Source organism: Leopardus geoffroyi, chromosome A2 (genome assembly GCF_018350155.1).
Source record: "Leopardus geoffroyi isolate Oge1 chromosome A2, O.geoffroyi_Oge1_pat1.0, whole genome shotgun sequence".
NCBI classification, from domain to species: Eukaryota; Metazoa; Chordata; class Mammalia; order Carnivora; family Felidae; genus Leopardus; species Leopardus geoffroyi.
The window spans coordinates 83,067,937-83,085,603 of record NC_059331.1 but is presented as its reverse complement, the minus strand read 5'-3'; the positions used below and the strand labels follow the sequence as shown (position 1 = coordinate 83,085,603).

General features: G+C 37.6%; 1 protein-coding gene and 1 long non-coding RNA gene across 11 annotated transcripts in view; one reads left to right on the top strand and one right to left on the bottom strand.

Moving 5' to 3' along the window:
- MAGI2 (membrane associated guanylate kinase, WW and PDZ domain containing 2) overlaps window positions 1–17,667 on the top strand; it is a 1,332,179-nt gene that overhangs the window by 1,080,467 nt on the left and 234,045 nt on the right. For all 10 annotated transcript variants that reach the window (XM_045494592.1, XM_045494594.1, XM_045494593.1 and 7 more), the window contains one exon: window positions 14,540–15,178. In XM_045494592.1, coding sequence (XP_045350548.1) covers window positions 14,540–15,178 — 639 coding nt within the window. The remainder of the gene's footprint in view (window positions 1–14,539; window positions 15,179–17,667) is intronic.
- On the bottom strand, window positions 1,438–17,663 carry LOC123606373. Its single transcript, XR_006716256.1, has 2 exons — window positions 16,056–17,663; window positions 1,438–5,026 (listed from the first exon to the last, which is right to left on the bottom strand). It is a non-coding gene; the product is annotated as an uncharacterized LOC123606373 (long non-coding RNA).

Below are 17,667 nucleotides of genomic sequence, written 5' to 3'. Positions count from 1 at the left end.
GAGCAAAAGTCAACTAATAAAGTAGTATGAGACCACTTCCCTTGTCTTTCCCTGTGTCAGTCACTGACCACCACCCCAATCTTCATCCTCCTCAATCGGTACTTCCCTGAAAGTACCCCTCCCCATCTAACACTGTTTCCCAAATTCACTGCACTTTTAGATAGCTCTTCTTTGGATAGCTCATAGTTTAAGATATTGCATGGCTACAAATCTTTGCCTTCAGCAAATGTCCTTGATCCCTGATCCCGTGTCGATGCTGTACTAGATGCCCACTAGATAAATGAGAAATGAGGATAGCTGTTTTCTACATTACTCCAAAGAGAAAGGATATGCATTTTTCTCATTTTTTAAAATTTTGTTTTGTTTGGTACCTTGGTGAGCACTGCTTATTAATAAGCACCACTTCTTTTTAAAATTTCACTGAAATACTGAAAAAGAATCATGCATTTATCCGTAGTAACTATATGCTAGTTTTCCTTGCCACTTTGAGTTACAGTTAATAGTATTTTAAGGTTAGGGACTAAGTCTTATGCATCTTTGTATCTGCTGGACCCTTCTCAGAGCACATACTAGGGACCGCATAAATATTTATTGAATGCATACTAAAACGTCAAAATTATTGTATTATAATTAAAAATACATTAACCTGATGTGAGTTACACTGGTTAACCCATGCTGATGTAAAACTCTAATTAATAGTTAAGTTACTGAAAATAGAAGAACTGACTAATTGCTGCCGAATAAAAGAATTGAGATTTGGGCACCTGAGTAGCTCAGTTGAGCAGTGACTTTGGCACAGGTCATGATCTCATGGTTCACAGGTTCGAGCCCGCGTCGGGTTCTGTGCTGAAAGCTCAAAGCCTGGAGCCTGCTTCAGATTCTCCCTCTCTTTCTGCCCCTCCCCACTCGCTCTCTCTCTCTCTCTCTCTCTCCCAAAAAATAAATAAACATTAAAAAAATTTTTTTTAAAGAATTGAGGTTGGAAATCATTGTAAATACAAAATCCATAGAGAAATAACAAAAGAAATCAGAAGTGAAAGCTTAGGACCTAGGTTTCTATGATCATGGCTCCAAAACTTTTATCTCTAGCCCCTCACTTCTGTGTTTGCAAGCATCCCCATCTACTAGAATTTACAAATCATTACTTACCTTCTCTCCTACCATGAATTTTCACTTATGCCAATGATTCTTACAGATAACAAAGCTAACATTTTAAACATTTCTCTAGTTTTTAAGGTATCAAAAATAAAGATATTTTGTATATGTAAAATATGCAAGATATGTCATAACTATAATTATCTTCTTCACATACTGAGTTAATCAACCATAATTAGTAAAGTTACAGTTAAAAATAGTGTTAGTGCATCTTTCCGGACTTAAAAAAAATTAGTAAAGAATTTATGAGAACACTTTTGCTGAACAAAGAAAAGCATTTAATTAAGTAAAATAGGTACTGAAGTTTATTTTTGTATTCAATTTGCCTTTACAAAAAGCAAAATTCTGCCTCTTAGCTTTAATCCTTCTTCACAAAGCAGGTAAATGTCTTGTCAGATTTAACATGATAATTGCAAATTTAATAGGTGAATAAACTTAAGAACCTACAATCAAACCCATAGGGAAAAATAAAACCAAGGCAAAAATTAGATAAAACAGTTTGTAGCAGAAAATATTTTATATAGTTCTTATTTCCCATCTTTTCAGAGCTAAGTCTGAATTTTAATTAATATTTTTTCCAATATCCTGACTCAAGTATTTTATGCTGAAGGAATTATTGAAAGATTGACTAGCAGACTTTTGATGTAGTAATAAATATTTATGATCTCCTGACTGTATTTTTATATTATTCATTGACTAAATCCTTAGATCTCTTGCTTCCATAAGCCAGTAATTATGGATATCAAGTGTAACTTCATGCTTTCTCTGTGTCAGTTTCCTGAGTAGAAGTCAAAATGGAAATGGTTTACAATTACATGCCTTCAGCCATCATTGATTATTGTTTATGTAGAAAAGTTAGCATGTCTGTGTAACTAAAATTGAAAATACAATGTACAAAAAAAAATAACAACTAAATATCTGCTCCCTGTGTTCTAGACCTAAGGAAACTGATGCTTTACAGTTAGCTAATGAGCTAATTGCCCCTCCCATACTTGGGTCCATTCAAATTATCAACCCTGATTTCAGTTAATTGGAATACATAGTCCTATTCCTAGTAGTTCAGCCTTTTAGGATTTATGAAAGCCAGATTTTCAAAGCTTAAGCATCTCATATACTATTTTTTGTTCTTTTTTTTCCCTGTATTTTTAGATGTTTATGACCTCAAAGTTGTATTCCCATTGGTGCTCTTTTGTAGCTTGGCATTTTGTCCACATTTTGTTTTGATTTACTTCCTTTACCCTTGGGCACCTGGTCAGCCCATTCAGATATAGATAATTCTATCATTTTGATTTCTTCATGTAGGCTACAAGTTTTGCATAAAAACTGGACTGGTATGTCATGATAAAATATCGCATATGTTTACATTATGCCAAAATAGCTGTTCAATTCAGGCAGTCAAAATGTGAAATTGGGTAAACAAAATTCCAAATGATTAACTTGTAGTCTAAGTCTTAAGAAATGCCAAATAAATCGATGAAATGAATCTTGAAATTTCATAAGTTTATATAACCGAGAATGCATATAGTTAGCACACTGTCCTGAAAGTGACACCAAACATGGTAGAGACTGAGGCAGCTCTGATATTTTGCAACTGTGGTACTTAGTTTTGCTAAGCTGTGACCACTTCTTCTACAAAACAAAGTTAGCATATTCTCCACCAGGTTATTTCAAGGATTAAATGAGACTAAGTCTCTAAAGTGCTTGGCGGAATTTGGGGCACACGGTTTTATTATTCTTAGCACATAAATAGTAGCTATTGTTATTAGCCAATTTAGTCATTGCTCTGTGACTTCCAACCATGTATATTTTCAGTAGAAAGGATTTAATGGACTATTTTTGCATTATCTAAACCAAAAAAAAAAAAAAATCAAGAGACTATGTAAAACTTTTACTTTTCGATTGATTAATCTGGGACTATATGGTTATGACTCTTGCATTTTAGTCTGGTTTGCAAGAACTTGAAATATAAAATGCTGATAGTATAATTATAAAATTATTACTAGATTTGGGTTTAGAAAGCAAGAAATTTTCATTGTTTTGTCTTTATTGTTAATTATATTTGGCTGGAATACAAAATGTACTGTAACCCTTCAGTGAGCGATGAGTGATGTAACATAGACACGTGGATCTATTCATGTAGATATATGTTCAGTGGAAGTGATAGAAGGAGGGACAGTTTAAAATCTTCCAGGATGATTCTCCACTAACTTATTCCAATCAGTTTTAGTATGGTATAATAATTGTAACATTGGGAACAGCAGGGGATTATATTGTTTTTCTCTGTGCATTTGTCTGCTGCATCTGAGAATAGAATAATCTCCATTATCTGCAGGGAAATTGCTGCATATTTCCCTGAAACTCCTAGACTAGTGACATTATTCATCCCCAAAACAATCTGTGTACAATGTATGGCGTAGAGGGGGTCGTGGGAAGGTACATACCCTTATGGAGGAAGTCTTGGATGTCTGATATTATAAAAGACCATATTGATTTCCCTTTCTCTTCTCCTAAATCAAAGAGATAGTAACCATCTTTCTCTGGATTCCAAAATTTTAGTGTAGCCAAGAGAAAAATGTTTCTTCCCCTTTTCCATGTGTTTGAGGGTTTTCAATTGACAATCTTTGGTGTATATGGACCGATGAGCAGACTGACTTTTTGATACTTGTATAAAATATTGCTCTTTCAGAAACTGAAATTGGAAATAAAAGTGTCCAAGTTTGAACGATCAGAGTCTGTCAGTGAAGATTCACATCTGCCAAGTCTGTTTTCTTCTTAACAAGTTAGAAGGCTCTCTCACCAAGCCTTGGACCCATGTGTATGCAATATACAGTCACATTTTTAGCATGGCACATTTGTTCTTTCTGCCAGCCATTTTATGAAGCTCGGCAACTTAATGCTGCACCAGTTCAGAAGTCCATATGGGAGGAATATTCTGGCAGCCCTCGTTTCAGCAAGGCAGCAGGGGCTCTGCAATTTTTCACGTGAAGGGAGTGAAGGAGTAGATCAACATAATCTAATGTTACAGTATCAGTTAGGGATTGTTGATTGGCTTGCAGTGGAAGCACCAGTCAGAGCACTTTCCAGAAATACCATACAGGGTGATAAAGATCTAGGGGTGAGAGTTCCTTGGCCGAGCAGCCCCAAAATTGACATCCTCTATCTTCAGTCTGGATGCTCAAGAGAGTACCCAGCTCACACAGGAACAGATAGTCTTTTTTTTTTTTTTTTTTTTTCCAAAAGTAATTCAAGGGAACAAGTTTGCAAAATGTTCTCTGGCATCTTGAAATAGTTATTCCCCCCTATTCTAGTACCAATTTCACAGTATCAAAAACTAAATTCTACTTTCCGCCAACTAAAAAAACACTGCTTCTACCTTTCTTAAAAGTGCATGTTGGTAGCAAACACTTAGAAACCGTTATGCAGGAGGCAGTGGTCTGAATGAAATGGATCCACTGGTCCTTTTCATCTCTCCTTGCTGTTCATTTTTCTTGCTCAGTCAGAATGGCTTGCAATCCACAATCGTGGGTTGAATAAACTGTTGGAAAACAGGTCCACACACAGTTCCCGGCTCCCCCCAGCCAGCTGTCCCCCATCAGTTCAAGGGAAGCTTTGCAGCCATTTGATATTGTGTTGGAGTAAGTTCAGAAGGTAGTGATGATCATGCCATGTTGGCCCCTAGGAGCCCCTTATGTAAAAAAGAACCATACTCTTTGAGGTCTACAGTTAACACTATTTGAAAGTAAGCATGCGAGTTGCTTGCCATTCATATAAAATTGCTCTTCTTTTCAAGGTACTTCTGTAGTTTGAGTTTTCATGGAGGGTTGTGTGTTGATTGAGCATATTTCTTTGATGCCTCTGCCCTCATCTGTATCTATAACACACAGGAGAGGACAAGGAAACTTCATTTTTATCTTGCTTTCATAAACTTTCATCTTGCCAAGGTTTTAATATAGATTTTTAAATTCTTTTATTTTCATTTTCTTCCAGTGAAATCGTAAGTTCCCTTTCAATGCAAGAACCAATTTTCATTTTACAGGATTCCTCTGATAACATGTTGGTCTTTTTTGTGTTTGTTTAAAATTCATTACATTGTTTTAGAGAAATGACAGATTCATTGACCATTTCATGTTACTGAATTAAAGTGAGAAAGCTATTTAGAAAGCCTCTGCTCTTTGGAGCTTTGCAAAAACCAGTCTTTTGTGCTTTCTTTTTGTGCCTTTACTTATAGTTTTAATCTGAAGAGTTGTTTCATCTTTGCCAAATCAGCAAATAATCAATGCTTTTAAATTTCTCTTTTCTTTCTCCTCTCCAACAAAGTAAAATGCAAGTATTTAAATAGATCTTACCACACAATGCCAAACACAAAGGAAATGTAAATAGCTCGCTGGACTAATTCACATCTGCCAGGGAATAATTGTTGGATGTGTGCTGATTAGGCATAATTTTTTTTCAACCAAGCTTTTAATTAGGCATCTGCACCGGGTCACACAGATGACATTATAAAATGTGGATTAAGAAGTATTTCATTCTTTTGAGAAATAAGTGGCCATGCCAACATCTTGGTATCCTTCTGCCTATAGTTAGAGTGTTGGAATCACTGGCTGCTGTTGGAACCTTGGGGTAGGCCCCCAGAAGCTTGTCATTTACCTGTTTAATGGTGCCACAGAAGTTTCCCAATGCCTTATGGGAGGGCAGTAGGAGAGCTTTTCATATTCTCACAAGATGTAGATAATCCCCAAGCTGCACCTTAGACATGATGCTTTCTGACTTTTACATTTAACATGAACAGAAACTAGACTACAGAAAGTGAAACTGCTCCGGCACCTGGGTAGCTCAGTAGGTTAAGACTTCAGCTCAGGTCATGATCTTGTGGTTTGTGAGTTTGAGCTCCACATCGGGCTCTGTGCTGACAGTTCAGAGCCTGGAGCCTGCTTCAGATTCTGTGTCTCCCTCTCTCTGTGCCCATCCTCCCCCAACCCTGCCCCCTTCCTCCCCCAACCCTGCCCCCTTCCTCCCCCACCCCCTCTGGGCTCACACTCTGTCTCTCTCTCTCAAGAATAAGTAAACCTTAAAAAAAAAGCAAGGAAAAGAAAGTGAAACTGCTTGCTCAAGATCACACAGCTATTGAAATAATTTCTAGTAGAGCTTATGTTTCACGATGGTTACTGAGTTTGGGGAGTTTCAGTGCCCTATCACCCCTGGGCCTCAGCATCCTCAAAGCCTTCTTCCAGGCAGCTTGTTTTGAAGGGACCACAGGAAGCTGACTGAGCGATTGCGATGGATTCCCCTGTTTGCAATTATTTGCTTCACCGCTTTCCTCCATTAACTTAACTAATCAAAAGAATATTGCAATTCATTTCTCAATTTTCATATTCAGGAATTAAAGATATCTTACCCAGTGTTCCTACTGATATGATTTGAGGTACACAAAAGAATGCCTGAGTCAACACTTGTCCCAGATGATTTGAAATTCTTAACATTTGTGTGGAAGTCTTGAATTCAATGTTTAAATCTCACCTAATTATTAGTGTGACTTTAGAGAAGTTATGTAACTTCTCAGCTCAGTTTTCATATGTATAAAGAAAGTATAGGTCACAATGCCTATTTTATACAGATTATGTAAGAATTGGGTAAGGTGGGGTTTGTAAGTGCCAGATAAATATTATATGTATTAAAATGGTAGTCACTATGGTCAGAGAAATTCGTGGTGCTGTTAACGTGGTTAAAATGGATTGAAGAACTAAGCTGTCAGGAGGAATGCCACACAGGGAGAAGTAATTAACAGCCAACACAATAGGAGGTGGCCAGAAAGATGGTCAAAAAGGTGAAGCTGTCTTCAAAGGGTGATTAGGAATTTGTTAGTGGAGACAAGGCATGGAGAGAAGCAGGAGGCTGGAAAGAACAGAGGATGTATAGGGGCATGGCTGTGAGCTTGGGCAAGTGAAACACAGTGTAGGTTGGGAAGAGGCAGGAGATGGTGAAAACGTATAAGATCCTTATATGCTATGCTACAGAATTCGGACTCTATTATCTTCCTGTGAACAGGCACTGAAGGGCGTGAAATAGAAAAAACATCAGAGAATAAAGTATAGAGGAGGAGCTGAGCTTTGCAGCCACTGACACTAATGTCCTTGACCTGCAGAATATTCACACTCTCTTGGTTCCTGAGCCAATACTGACCAGAAGGGGGAGTTAATTAGGAATCCCCTGTACTCCTAGAAATCTGTACGGGGTGGGATTAGGGAACTCCGTAATCCCACAGGTTCACTGAATTATGCCATATGCTAGGCTTCCCTCTCCTCCTTCTCTTGTCTTTCCTGCTGACATCAGGAAGACCAGCTAAGAGACTGTTGCAGAAGTTCATACAAGAGATGGTAAGCCCTGACCTCAGGTGGTGGAAGTAGGAAAACAAAGAAAGAAACCAACTGCAGACTTAGCTAAGAGGGAGATCCCGACCCTGTGTTTTAGAATTCCAGAATGAAGAAAATACCTTAGAGATCATCTGGTTCAGTCTCCCCTTTAATAATGTGGTGCCTGAGTCATAGTAGTCGTTGAGTATAGTAAATATTTGCTGAACAAATTAATGAATAAATGAGGGCTAAGACCCAGAAATGTGCTGACACCACTAATTATTGACATCACTGGCATAAGAACATAAATCTCCTGATTCCTAAGTCAGTGCTCTCTCCATATGCCACACTTGGTTTTATAATGTAAAACATACATACATACATACATTCATACATTCATTATTGGAGCCTTATGTTAGTGCTATAGCTGAATTCACCTCATTTTCATTCACGATGTGATTTAAAATGTAGCATATCAGATTTAATAAACTATCCTTTTCTGATGAAGGCATATTGTACTGACTCTCATACCTTCATAACCTACATATTTCTGTTTTGCATTTCTGCATAATGGGAGGATTCCTGCAGTAATGCTATCTACAAGACAGATGTTTAAAGTCAATAGAAGCATGGAAGGTTCAGAATTTCCAAGGTGGGATCTCCTCCAATTAATGGCTATTTTTATAACTATCACTCTAAAGAGACCATTTGGGAATTTTAGAAACTGCTTTAAATTATTCCAAGAGAATGGTGTTTCTGCCTTATGACAACAGAAATCTGGGAAATAGTCTTTATTTTAAGCAAAAAAAAAAAAAAAAAAAGAGAGATTTAGGTATAAGGAAAAACTTTGGGGCAATAAGAGACATAGAACCCTATAACAGGTTCATCAAGGAACCTGAGAAAATAAGACGAAGGCCCATTTATTTCCTTGGGTATTTCTCTCTAGATGTTTCTCACTTTGTGACATTACTAAGACTATGCCAAGACCGACACATGTGGATGTTGTAAGTTGCACCTACCACCTCACCTCTCACCACTGCCACACAGTTCAGACTCTCTGATCCCTACACCCGCAGCACATTGTATTTATATTCCAGAAAAGAATGAGGAATCCAAGGATACTTTCATGAGTCACTGGTCTTCCTTGCTGGGAAATGGTGTATTCAGTCACATGGATGAACATATCTGTCCTCTCAAATTTCTGCAAAAAAACTATCAAATACTTTAATAAAATTCAGCAGGTTCCTTTTAAAATTTTTTAACGTTTATTTATTTTTGAGAGAGAGAGAGAGCATGAGCAGGGGAAGGGCAAAGAGAGAGGGAGACACAGAATCCGAAGCAGGCTCCAGGCTCTGAGCTGTCAGCACAGAGCCCGATGAGGGACTGGACCTCACGGACCGCGAGATCATGACCTGAGCAAAGTCGGATGCCCAACCAACTAAGCCACCCAGTCCCCCCTCAGCAGGTTCCTTTTAAAGATTCGAACTATTGTATTGTATTATTCTCATCCTTAAGATGTTTTTATTTTCCACTCGTTATCAGTTATTTGTTTAAAAGTTTAACATATGTATTTATATATGTAACATCATAATAGTTCCGTACCATTTATAGGACATTTTCACAGACATCTCTTTTCTGTAGGGTAGGGTAGAACAGCTGTCATTATCTCCATTTCATAGATGAGGAAACAGATGTTGAATGACTTGCTCAAAGAGTGACCCAAGGAGACCCAGCTTCAATTCCATTTGCCCATCTGACATACCACAATGCTTCATTTGGGAGAATAAACAATATCAAGGGCCAGTATTTACAATTTAATTGAAGTGTTGAGTATCACACCCTCAAAAGTACATTTCAGAATGTATTATGTTTTGGAGGGTTGTAGAATAGAATGAAAATGAATTTCAATATTATAATAAAATTTCCTATTACAGTAAAATTATATATTTTTATTATAAAAAACACAAACACACAAGATTCAGAAAAGGAAGGCCAGTTAAATCTTATTAGCTGGAGAGGAACCTCGAAAAAATAATAAGTTTTCAATACAGAATTCATGTAATTGGTGGGATGGGAGTAGTGGGTGAGAATTGTCTTTCAGCAAAAATTTAGATGACTTGGGAAAAACAGAAGTTAGAAACAATGAAGGCTGCAAAGTTAGCAAATAAACCTACTCCAGTTTTCCTCTGACTAAACCTTTGTATCCTTTATTCAATAGGAATTTATCCTAAATACCTAAAGAGTTCTCAACATAGTGATATTACTCTGTTTATTTTGTGGGGGGAAACTTAGAACAGGTAGAAAACTCCCACAGAAGAATAAAGTCAAGAGATGAAATTGTAACATGAGATAGTAACATGAGATAGTAACAATCGGAGCAAAATAATGAAAGATATTTTTGAAGAGGTGAGGAAGGAATGAATCAGATGAGATGGAGTTACACACAGAAAGGAAGTGCCCCTGAGGGTAGAGGAATAGCAGACTTCAACTAAAAGGCATGGAGCAAGTTGTAGATTGTAGGCAGCAAAGACACCAGCATCACAGAATGGAAGTTTATAGGGTAGTGAAAACAAAAATAAATTGGAAAGCCTACTGGTAAACAGTGTTAACCAACACGTTTAAAGATTGAGTATTTTGAACTCCCATGACTACAGGATGTGAATGGAATGTGAAGTAAGTTAGTCTAGTCTGGTCCAGGATGGTGGTTAAGGAAGGTAGACAGCAGGTGGTAAGTGACAGAGGCTAAAAAGGAAGTTTCGGCATACTACAGTGACTCAACGAATGTGGGAGCAGAAGAAAGAGGTACAAAAATAATTCCATTTTAAGCAATGCTCTATGAACAGTGCCCTATTTTATCCAAAATGATGAAGAACCCAAGAGATATCCAATATTGTATTTTGGTTTCCATGACTAAGAGAGAGACCAGTTATCTTGGAACATATTCTTATACAGGCCAGCAATTTTAAACTTCTGCTTCATCAGCCTGATTCTCCTTCACTTGTACTTTGAAATCTCATAACTGAGAATCAGGTCTTTATGAGACCAGCCCTATTTGGGACACCAAACTCATCAGTCACATCAAATTTGACCCATAGGCCCCAGGTCAGTAGCCCTAAGACATCTGGCCTCAATAGGGCCTAAAGTAAATGGCCATATAAGAAACAATGTAACATTGCAGGCAACGTGGCAATGAAAATGCATGCTTGGCTGCCAAAAGAAATGCATCATTTTATTTTTGTGAAGAACCTTTTTTTGGTAAAATTAAAAGTGTTTTCACAAGGGTGATCTCATTCTCACAGTAGCCATGGCAAAAAGGAAATGGAGGAGATATTTTGATTCCCATTTTATAAAAGAATGAATTGAGAGAGGGAGAAATCAAGTGACTCTTTTCCAATTCTCCCTCTTAAATAGGCCAACGGGGCTTGAGCTAGAGCCAATTTTCCTAATGACGTCTCTTTCTGTGCTCTGAAGCCCAGTCTATCCCAGGATTTGGCATGGCACCATCGGATGGCATATACCAGGTGGCTCATATTTTTATTTCACAACATGTAAATGACATTCATACAGCAAGTCTATAAATATCCTACCCAATTAGTTCTATCTGAACAGGCAAATGTTTGCTTACAAATCCATCTACAACAATTTTGGCATGACACAATGTCTAGGCATCTATATACATTTTTTAAAGTGAGCAGCTGAGTACTGTCAAGTTGTTAGTTTTATCCTGTGATAACTGACCTCTCATCTTTTACATTCAGAAAGCTTCTGTGTAGCTCCGTAAAGATATCACTTTATCACTGCTTGCTTGATGGCTTGAAAAATTGCTCTGAGCAGAAAAGATCCATAAATTTTAAAAGGCAGTCTTACCAAGAACCACAAATAGTTCTTATTCTGCTTCTAAATAGCAAGATCACATTAAAACTCAAAAATAGATAACATTAATCACTATAATTCAAATAACTACTCTCTAGACCTGGCCGGGAACCGTCAGAGCTTAGTTCTTTCCTCCTATGAATTTCTGGCACAGCATGCTGGGGGGCTGGGGAGTTGTTAACAGTGATTAAAGTTAGGGAAAGCCTTAGAGGCATTTGTTACCTTCCTACCTTTGATCTGCCTTCTCAGAAACTCGTACTCAGTCTTGATTATGACTATGGTGGGAATATCTTGGTGGACTGTCCTGATTTTAGAGAAGGATATAACCAAGGACAGATAATAATTACTGGAATGGCAATCATCCTTTGCATAACAACTTACAAACCCTGTCACCTGCATGATCTCATTTGTTATTTCCCATAGAACAAGAAGTTGCTATTACTATTGTTCCTCATTACTTGTGAAGAATCTGAGTCACAGAGGATTTAAGTTAGTTTTGAAAGTCACACAGCTAACTTTAAGTGAGGGAGCTGGAAATCAGACCAAAGTCTTCGGACACCCTACCCCATATAATGTCAGCTATACCGTGCAGCCCCCCAAACCTAACGAAAACACTGGATCCAGAATGGAGATGGGCAGAAGAGTGGTCAATGTGTTAAAACAAAAAAATGTAAAAGAATAACCAAATAGGAAAAAAATGAGGAAATATGTACTAAAGAGGAAACCCAAATGGCCAATAAACATATAAAAAATGCTCACCCTTACTAGCAGTCTGGGAAATGCAAATTAAAACCATCATCACACCCATTAGATCAATGAAAGTTAAGCCTGAGAATGCCAAGTATTGTGTCAGATAGGGAGCAATGAAAATTTTGATATACTAAAAATGGGAGTGTATAGCTGTTTGACCTATTTTGCGAGCCATTTGCCATTGTGCAACAAAGTTGAAAAAGCATGTGGTCTATGCCCAGCAATTCTGTGGCAAGGTCCATATCTCAGAAAAACTCTATATTCACAAGGGCCATGGAAAGAGATTATTAGCAGAATTACCTTAAATAACCAAAAATTCACAAAGACCCCAGCATCCATTAACAGAAAAATGGATACATGTTAATAAAAGAGTGATACAGCCATCCAATCCTCTATTGCAATGAAGAGTAATGAACTAGAGGTAAAGGTATTAAATAGATAAACATCAGAAATACATTTGGAAGGAAATTATAGAAGATTAATATATATTCCATTTCCAATGATTTTTAGAATGTGAAAAGCCATATTTGGGGGTATATTATTATTTAGGGATTAAATATTATTTAGGAATATTATTTACAGGTACCTGGATATGTCATAAAAGCATAAAGTACATGTGAATAAAGCAGGACAATGACTACCTTTGGAAAGGGCAAGAAGTGAATACAAGTGGGAGAGGGGTGCTACCTGGAGGGTCATAACTAATATGTGCAGTGCTGTCTTCATTAAGTTGGATGGTGGTACACAGGTAGTTATTATTCTTTCAACCTTCTAATGTGTAAAATAGATTATCAAAACTTAAAAATCGAAGAGGCAGGAAAGAGAAGAAAAAAAGTTTGTCTGGATTAGACACCTCTCTGGGACTCTGGGATGACCAGGCCAGTTGAAAATGATGTCACAGGGTCCCCGGCCACCCTGGTCTAATGAGGAGTCATAGCAGCAGGGGGAGGATGATCATCCCAACTCAGCCCTATATCGTGCTCCAAAATCCCAGCCATTACCAACACCCTTTCTGATAGACATAATTTGAAGAGTGAAGTTCCATCTCACCAGTCACAGAGTCTGTGACATTTTCTAGAATCACACCTAACCTGGATCCCCAGCATAGTCAGGCATAATCTCAGTTTGCAAGTTCAATTCTCAAATATTATGGTTTTTAAGGATAAAAATATCAATCCATAATAGAACAGTTGTCTAAATATAAAACTGTTATTCATACATAATTGAAAATTTAAACAATTATCTCAAACAAGCATGTTTTTCTGCATTTTAAGGAGGAAATACTGTTTTCCAGAGTTATTCGCTATAGTGAATAGTGAGTTCATTATAATGAATAATTAACATTTAAGGCATTTGAATATCATAAAGTTAACTTCTAACCAGTGGACTTTTGTAACTCTATTATAGTTCACTGGGGAGAGAGGACAAATGCCTTTTTAAAAATGATCTACAGAAATATAATTAATCTAACATCAAAGGATGAGCCTGTGGCAGCCTCCTGTTTGAAAGCCAGGGTCCCCAATCCCCTCCATCCTTTTTTAGCAACAGTAATATTAATAGTGGTCCACATTTTTGGGCACTCACCATGTGTCAGGCACTATGCCAAGCACTTTTCCTGCATTATCTTATTTTCTCCTCACAACAACTTTACAAATGCGGAACTGTGGTTCAAAGCAGGCAAGTCCCTTGCCCAATATCACATATCAGCTAAGTAGCTAGAGCCAGGATACAGACCCAGATCCCTGGTCCCAAAACCTGTGTTCTTGACCTTGCTTGTATACATGGAACCTTTGTAATTACATCTTGCTGTAGATGGAGAAAGTAAGTGGGCAAAATATTTTCCTCTTTCATAAAAAAGAAAAATAGTTGACTGAGACAAGTTATATGTCTATGTCTATGTCTATGTCTATGTCTATGTCTATGTCTATGTCTATGTCTATCTCTGTCTCTGTCTCTGTCTCTGTCTCTATCTCTATATATACTGGGGCTTTCTTTTTCATCCAAAACTTACAACTACCACTTCTCAGTAGTTTGAAAATTCTATTAACTGAATTGCACTGAAGATGGAAATGATGATGAAAAAGAAGCACAGAATGTGTGCTTCCTCAAGGCACAAATTCATCTAAACTTTTCTTCCTGAGCCTTTCTTTCTGAATACAAAGCTGTTTCTGAACTCCAAGAATAACCAAATAGGATTTTTTTTTTGTCATTTGATCATTGTATTTGTTGGCAGACCTGTTGTAACCTTTAGTCACCTACGGTGAATTTAAATATTATTCTAATTGATTTTCTCACTGCTTACTGAGAAACACAGTGCCTCTTTTACTAGTCTCATAAATAATTCCATTTCTCTATGTCAACTTTAATTGAACTTACCTCATGTTGTCAATCTCTTTCTTTTTTCCTTGCAGGTGATGTCATTGTCTATATTAATGAAGTTTGTGTCCTTGGACACACTCATGCAGATGTAGTCAAACTTTTCCAGTCTGTTCCTATCGGTCAAAGTGTCAACCTGGTGTTGTGTCGTGGCTACCCTTTGCCCTTTGATCCTGAAGATCCTGCTAACAGCATGGTGCCACCCCTTGCAATAATGGAGAGGCCACCTCCAGTGATGGTCAATGGAAGACATAACTATGAAACATATTTGGAATACATTTCTCGGACCTCACAGTCAGTTCCAGATATAACAGATCGGCCACCTCATTCTTTGCACTCAATGCCAGCGGATGGTCAACTAGATGGCACGTATCCACCACCCGTCCATGATGACAATGTGTCTATGGCTTCATCTGGGGCCACCCAAGCTGAACTTATGACCTTAACCATTGTGAAAGGTGCCCAGGGCTTTGGCTTCACTATTGCCGATAGTCCTACAGGACAGCGGGTGAAACAAATACTTGACATTCAGGGATGCCCTGGCCTGTGTGAAGGCGACCTCATTGTTGAGATCAACCAGCAGAATGTACAGAACCTGAGCCATACAGAAGTAGTGGATATACTTAAGGACTGTCCCATTGGAAGCGAGACTTCTTTGATTATCCATCGAGGAGGTAAGATAACACTGGCTCATCAATAAAATATGCAGGTAAAATAGTAAGACCTTTACAATAATATCATAAAAGTGGAAGTTTCTCTGGAGCTGAATAAGAACACACTCTAAGAGAGTAAAAGAGAAAAGAGTCCAGGAAGCTATGGGTTTTTTTTTTTAATTTTTAGAATATATATTCTCCTATTTTACATTAAACACAATAAACATAGTGCTTGCAGTCTTACAAATCTACCTTAATATGAATTTGGAGGGTAAAGATTGAATCCCCAAATATGAGTGGGCTGTATTCCAAAAGTTCATTAATGTACCGATTGTAGAAATCTCAGGCTGGGTTTCCATTGACTTAATTAAGAAATCTGAGTCTTCCAACCAAACCAATATTCTGTATTGTGCGTAGGATTCTAGGCTAGCTAGTTCAACCCTTTCCAAGTTCAAGTATAGTCTTGATAATCCCCATAAGAACCATTGGAAACTGATTGTTGCAGAAAAATCTTTTTAGAGTTGTGAATTGGGATGCTTAGGACACTTCTTTCACTACCACATGGATAATTACTCATGGTGTCCTCCATGACCTGGGAAGAAAGTTATGGAACAGGGTTAGGGCTGGAGTTCTGGGCTGGGTGTTCCAGGTGAAGTATGAACATCGGAGCAGTGAGGAGCATGGTAGGAGGTCTGAGCCCTGGGTGTTTCTTCTTTTCTACCTTCTGGAGGAGAGAATGGGGCCACGCAGAAGGCCCCTCCTTCATTTCTGTGCTACTTTGCTCTTAATTATCAGTCAAACTAGGGAGAGAAAGAAGGGAGGGGCTACAGATAGGGAGGATTCTTGAAAATAGAGTATAAAGGAAAAGTCTCAGGCTAAGTCCTGGTTTTCCACTTACCAATTCTGGGATTTAGGATACTTAATGTCCAGGAGCCTCAGAAGCCTCATCTGTTATATTGTGATGAAAATACAATGGTGGTCCTGCTCTTCATGTCGAATGACCCACAATAGGTGTTCATGAAATGTCTGTTGAGTGTAAATGAGCTTCGAAGCTACAGCAAGGGTGGGTCAGAAGGGGCAGTACTGCAAGGAACTCATGCATGAAGAACACATGTGTGGCAAACATATGTGATTGTCTATTCAGAGCACTAAAAACAGCATGAAAGCCCTGTCGGTTTGAAATGCAAATGAAAGCAGTCAAAGCTTGAAAAGAAGCACCTTTTATGATTTATTTGGCCCTCTCTGCAGGTGTTTCCACTTCAAGGAAATATTTACATTATTGATTCCTTGTGTGAAACTGGACATCAAATACTAAGCATTTTTGAGCGACGGTATGCAAAGTATTATGTTCCTATATTTAAAAAGGGAAATTATGGTAGCAGAAGTCTTAAATTTGACCTTCCTAAGGCATTCTTACAAAATAGCACTTGAATCTTGATAGTTAAATATTGACAGTGTATTTTCATTTCTACCACTGCTTGTGTAAGATTATAACCAATATTCTTAATTAAATAGCCGTATCTTCATAGCGTGCAATTGAAAAGCAAATCTTTGTAACAGGTTCTTGATATTAAAAGGTATACTGAAAATCACTGTGCACTATATCCAGCATATGATTTATAGAAACAAGTCTGTGTACAAATCATTAAGTACTGACTTTTTTTAAAGGCTTGGCATAGCAGGAGGAAGTATTTTGAAATCATCTATGTATGTATAAATGCCCGCTCCCTGCTAGACAACCCTATTCTTGCTCTTTCTTTCCCCCTATTTTCTTCACCTCTCATTTAGTCCTCCAGCATGTTACATTCTACTTGCATTTTGTTTGTGTTTGGGGGTGAGGAATTTTTTTTTATTTTGTGGCCCCTACAATCACCTATGGAATGCAGTACCCAGGGATGCTTAAAGTATTTCTAGTCAGAAACCTCTCGTGTTTCCCCAAATTCCCACAATTTGCACTCAGCTGTCTGAAATTATTAGGAACTAACACCATGTTTTGTGATGAAATTGGCTTTCTCTTATTATAGGCTACTCATAAGTGCTTATAGCCTCATTCAGATAAGTATAGACCTTAAAGAGCAAATTTGCATGCCTGTGTCCTTAGATCAGAACTGTGGTTGTTTGTTTTAATAATTTACTAGGATTTTTAGTTTCTAAAGCAATAATATATATGGTGTAATTTTTTTAACAGTGTTGGAGGGTATACAATGAAAAGTAATTCTCTTTCCTGTGCCAGACTTTCAGTTCTTTTCTCAGAGGCAAACATGCTTTTTGAATAGAAACTTTCAGAAATTTTGTACACATAACTAGCATATCCATGAATATCTGTAGTATGTTTAATATAAATGTCTTGCTCTAAATATCTTGGCTATTAGGGTATAATTCATTTTTAACACACACCATTGTTGTATAATTCATACAACATAAAATTCACCCACTTTAAGTGCTAAAACGATACGTTGTGTAACAATCACTGTAATCCTTAGAATACACATCATCTCAAGCTCCCTCAG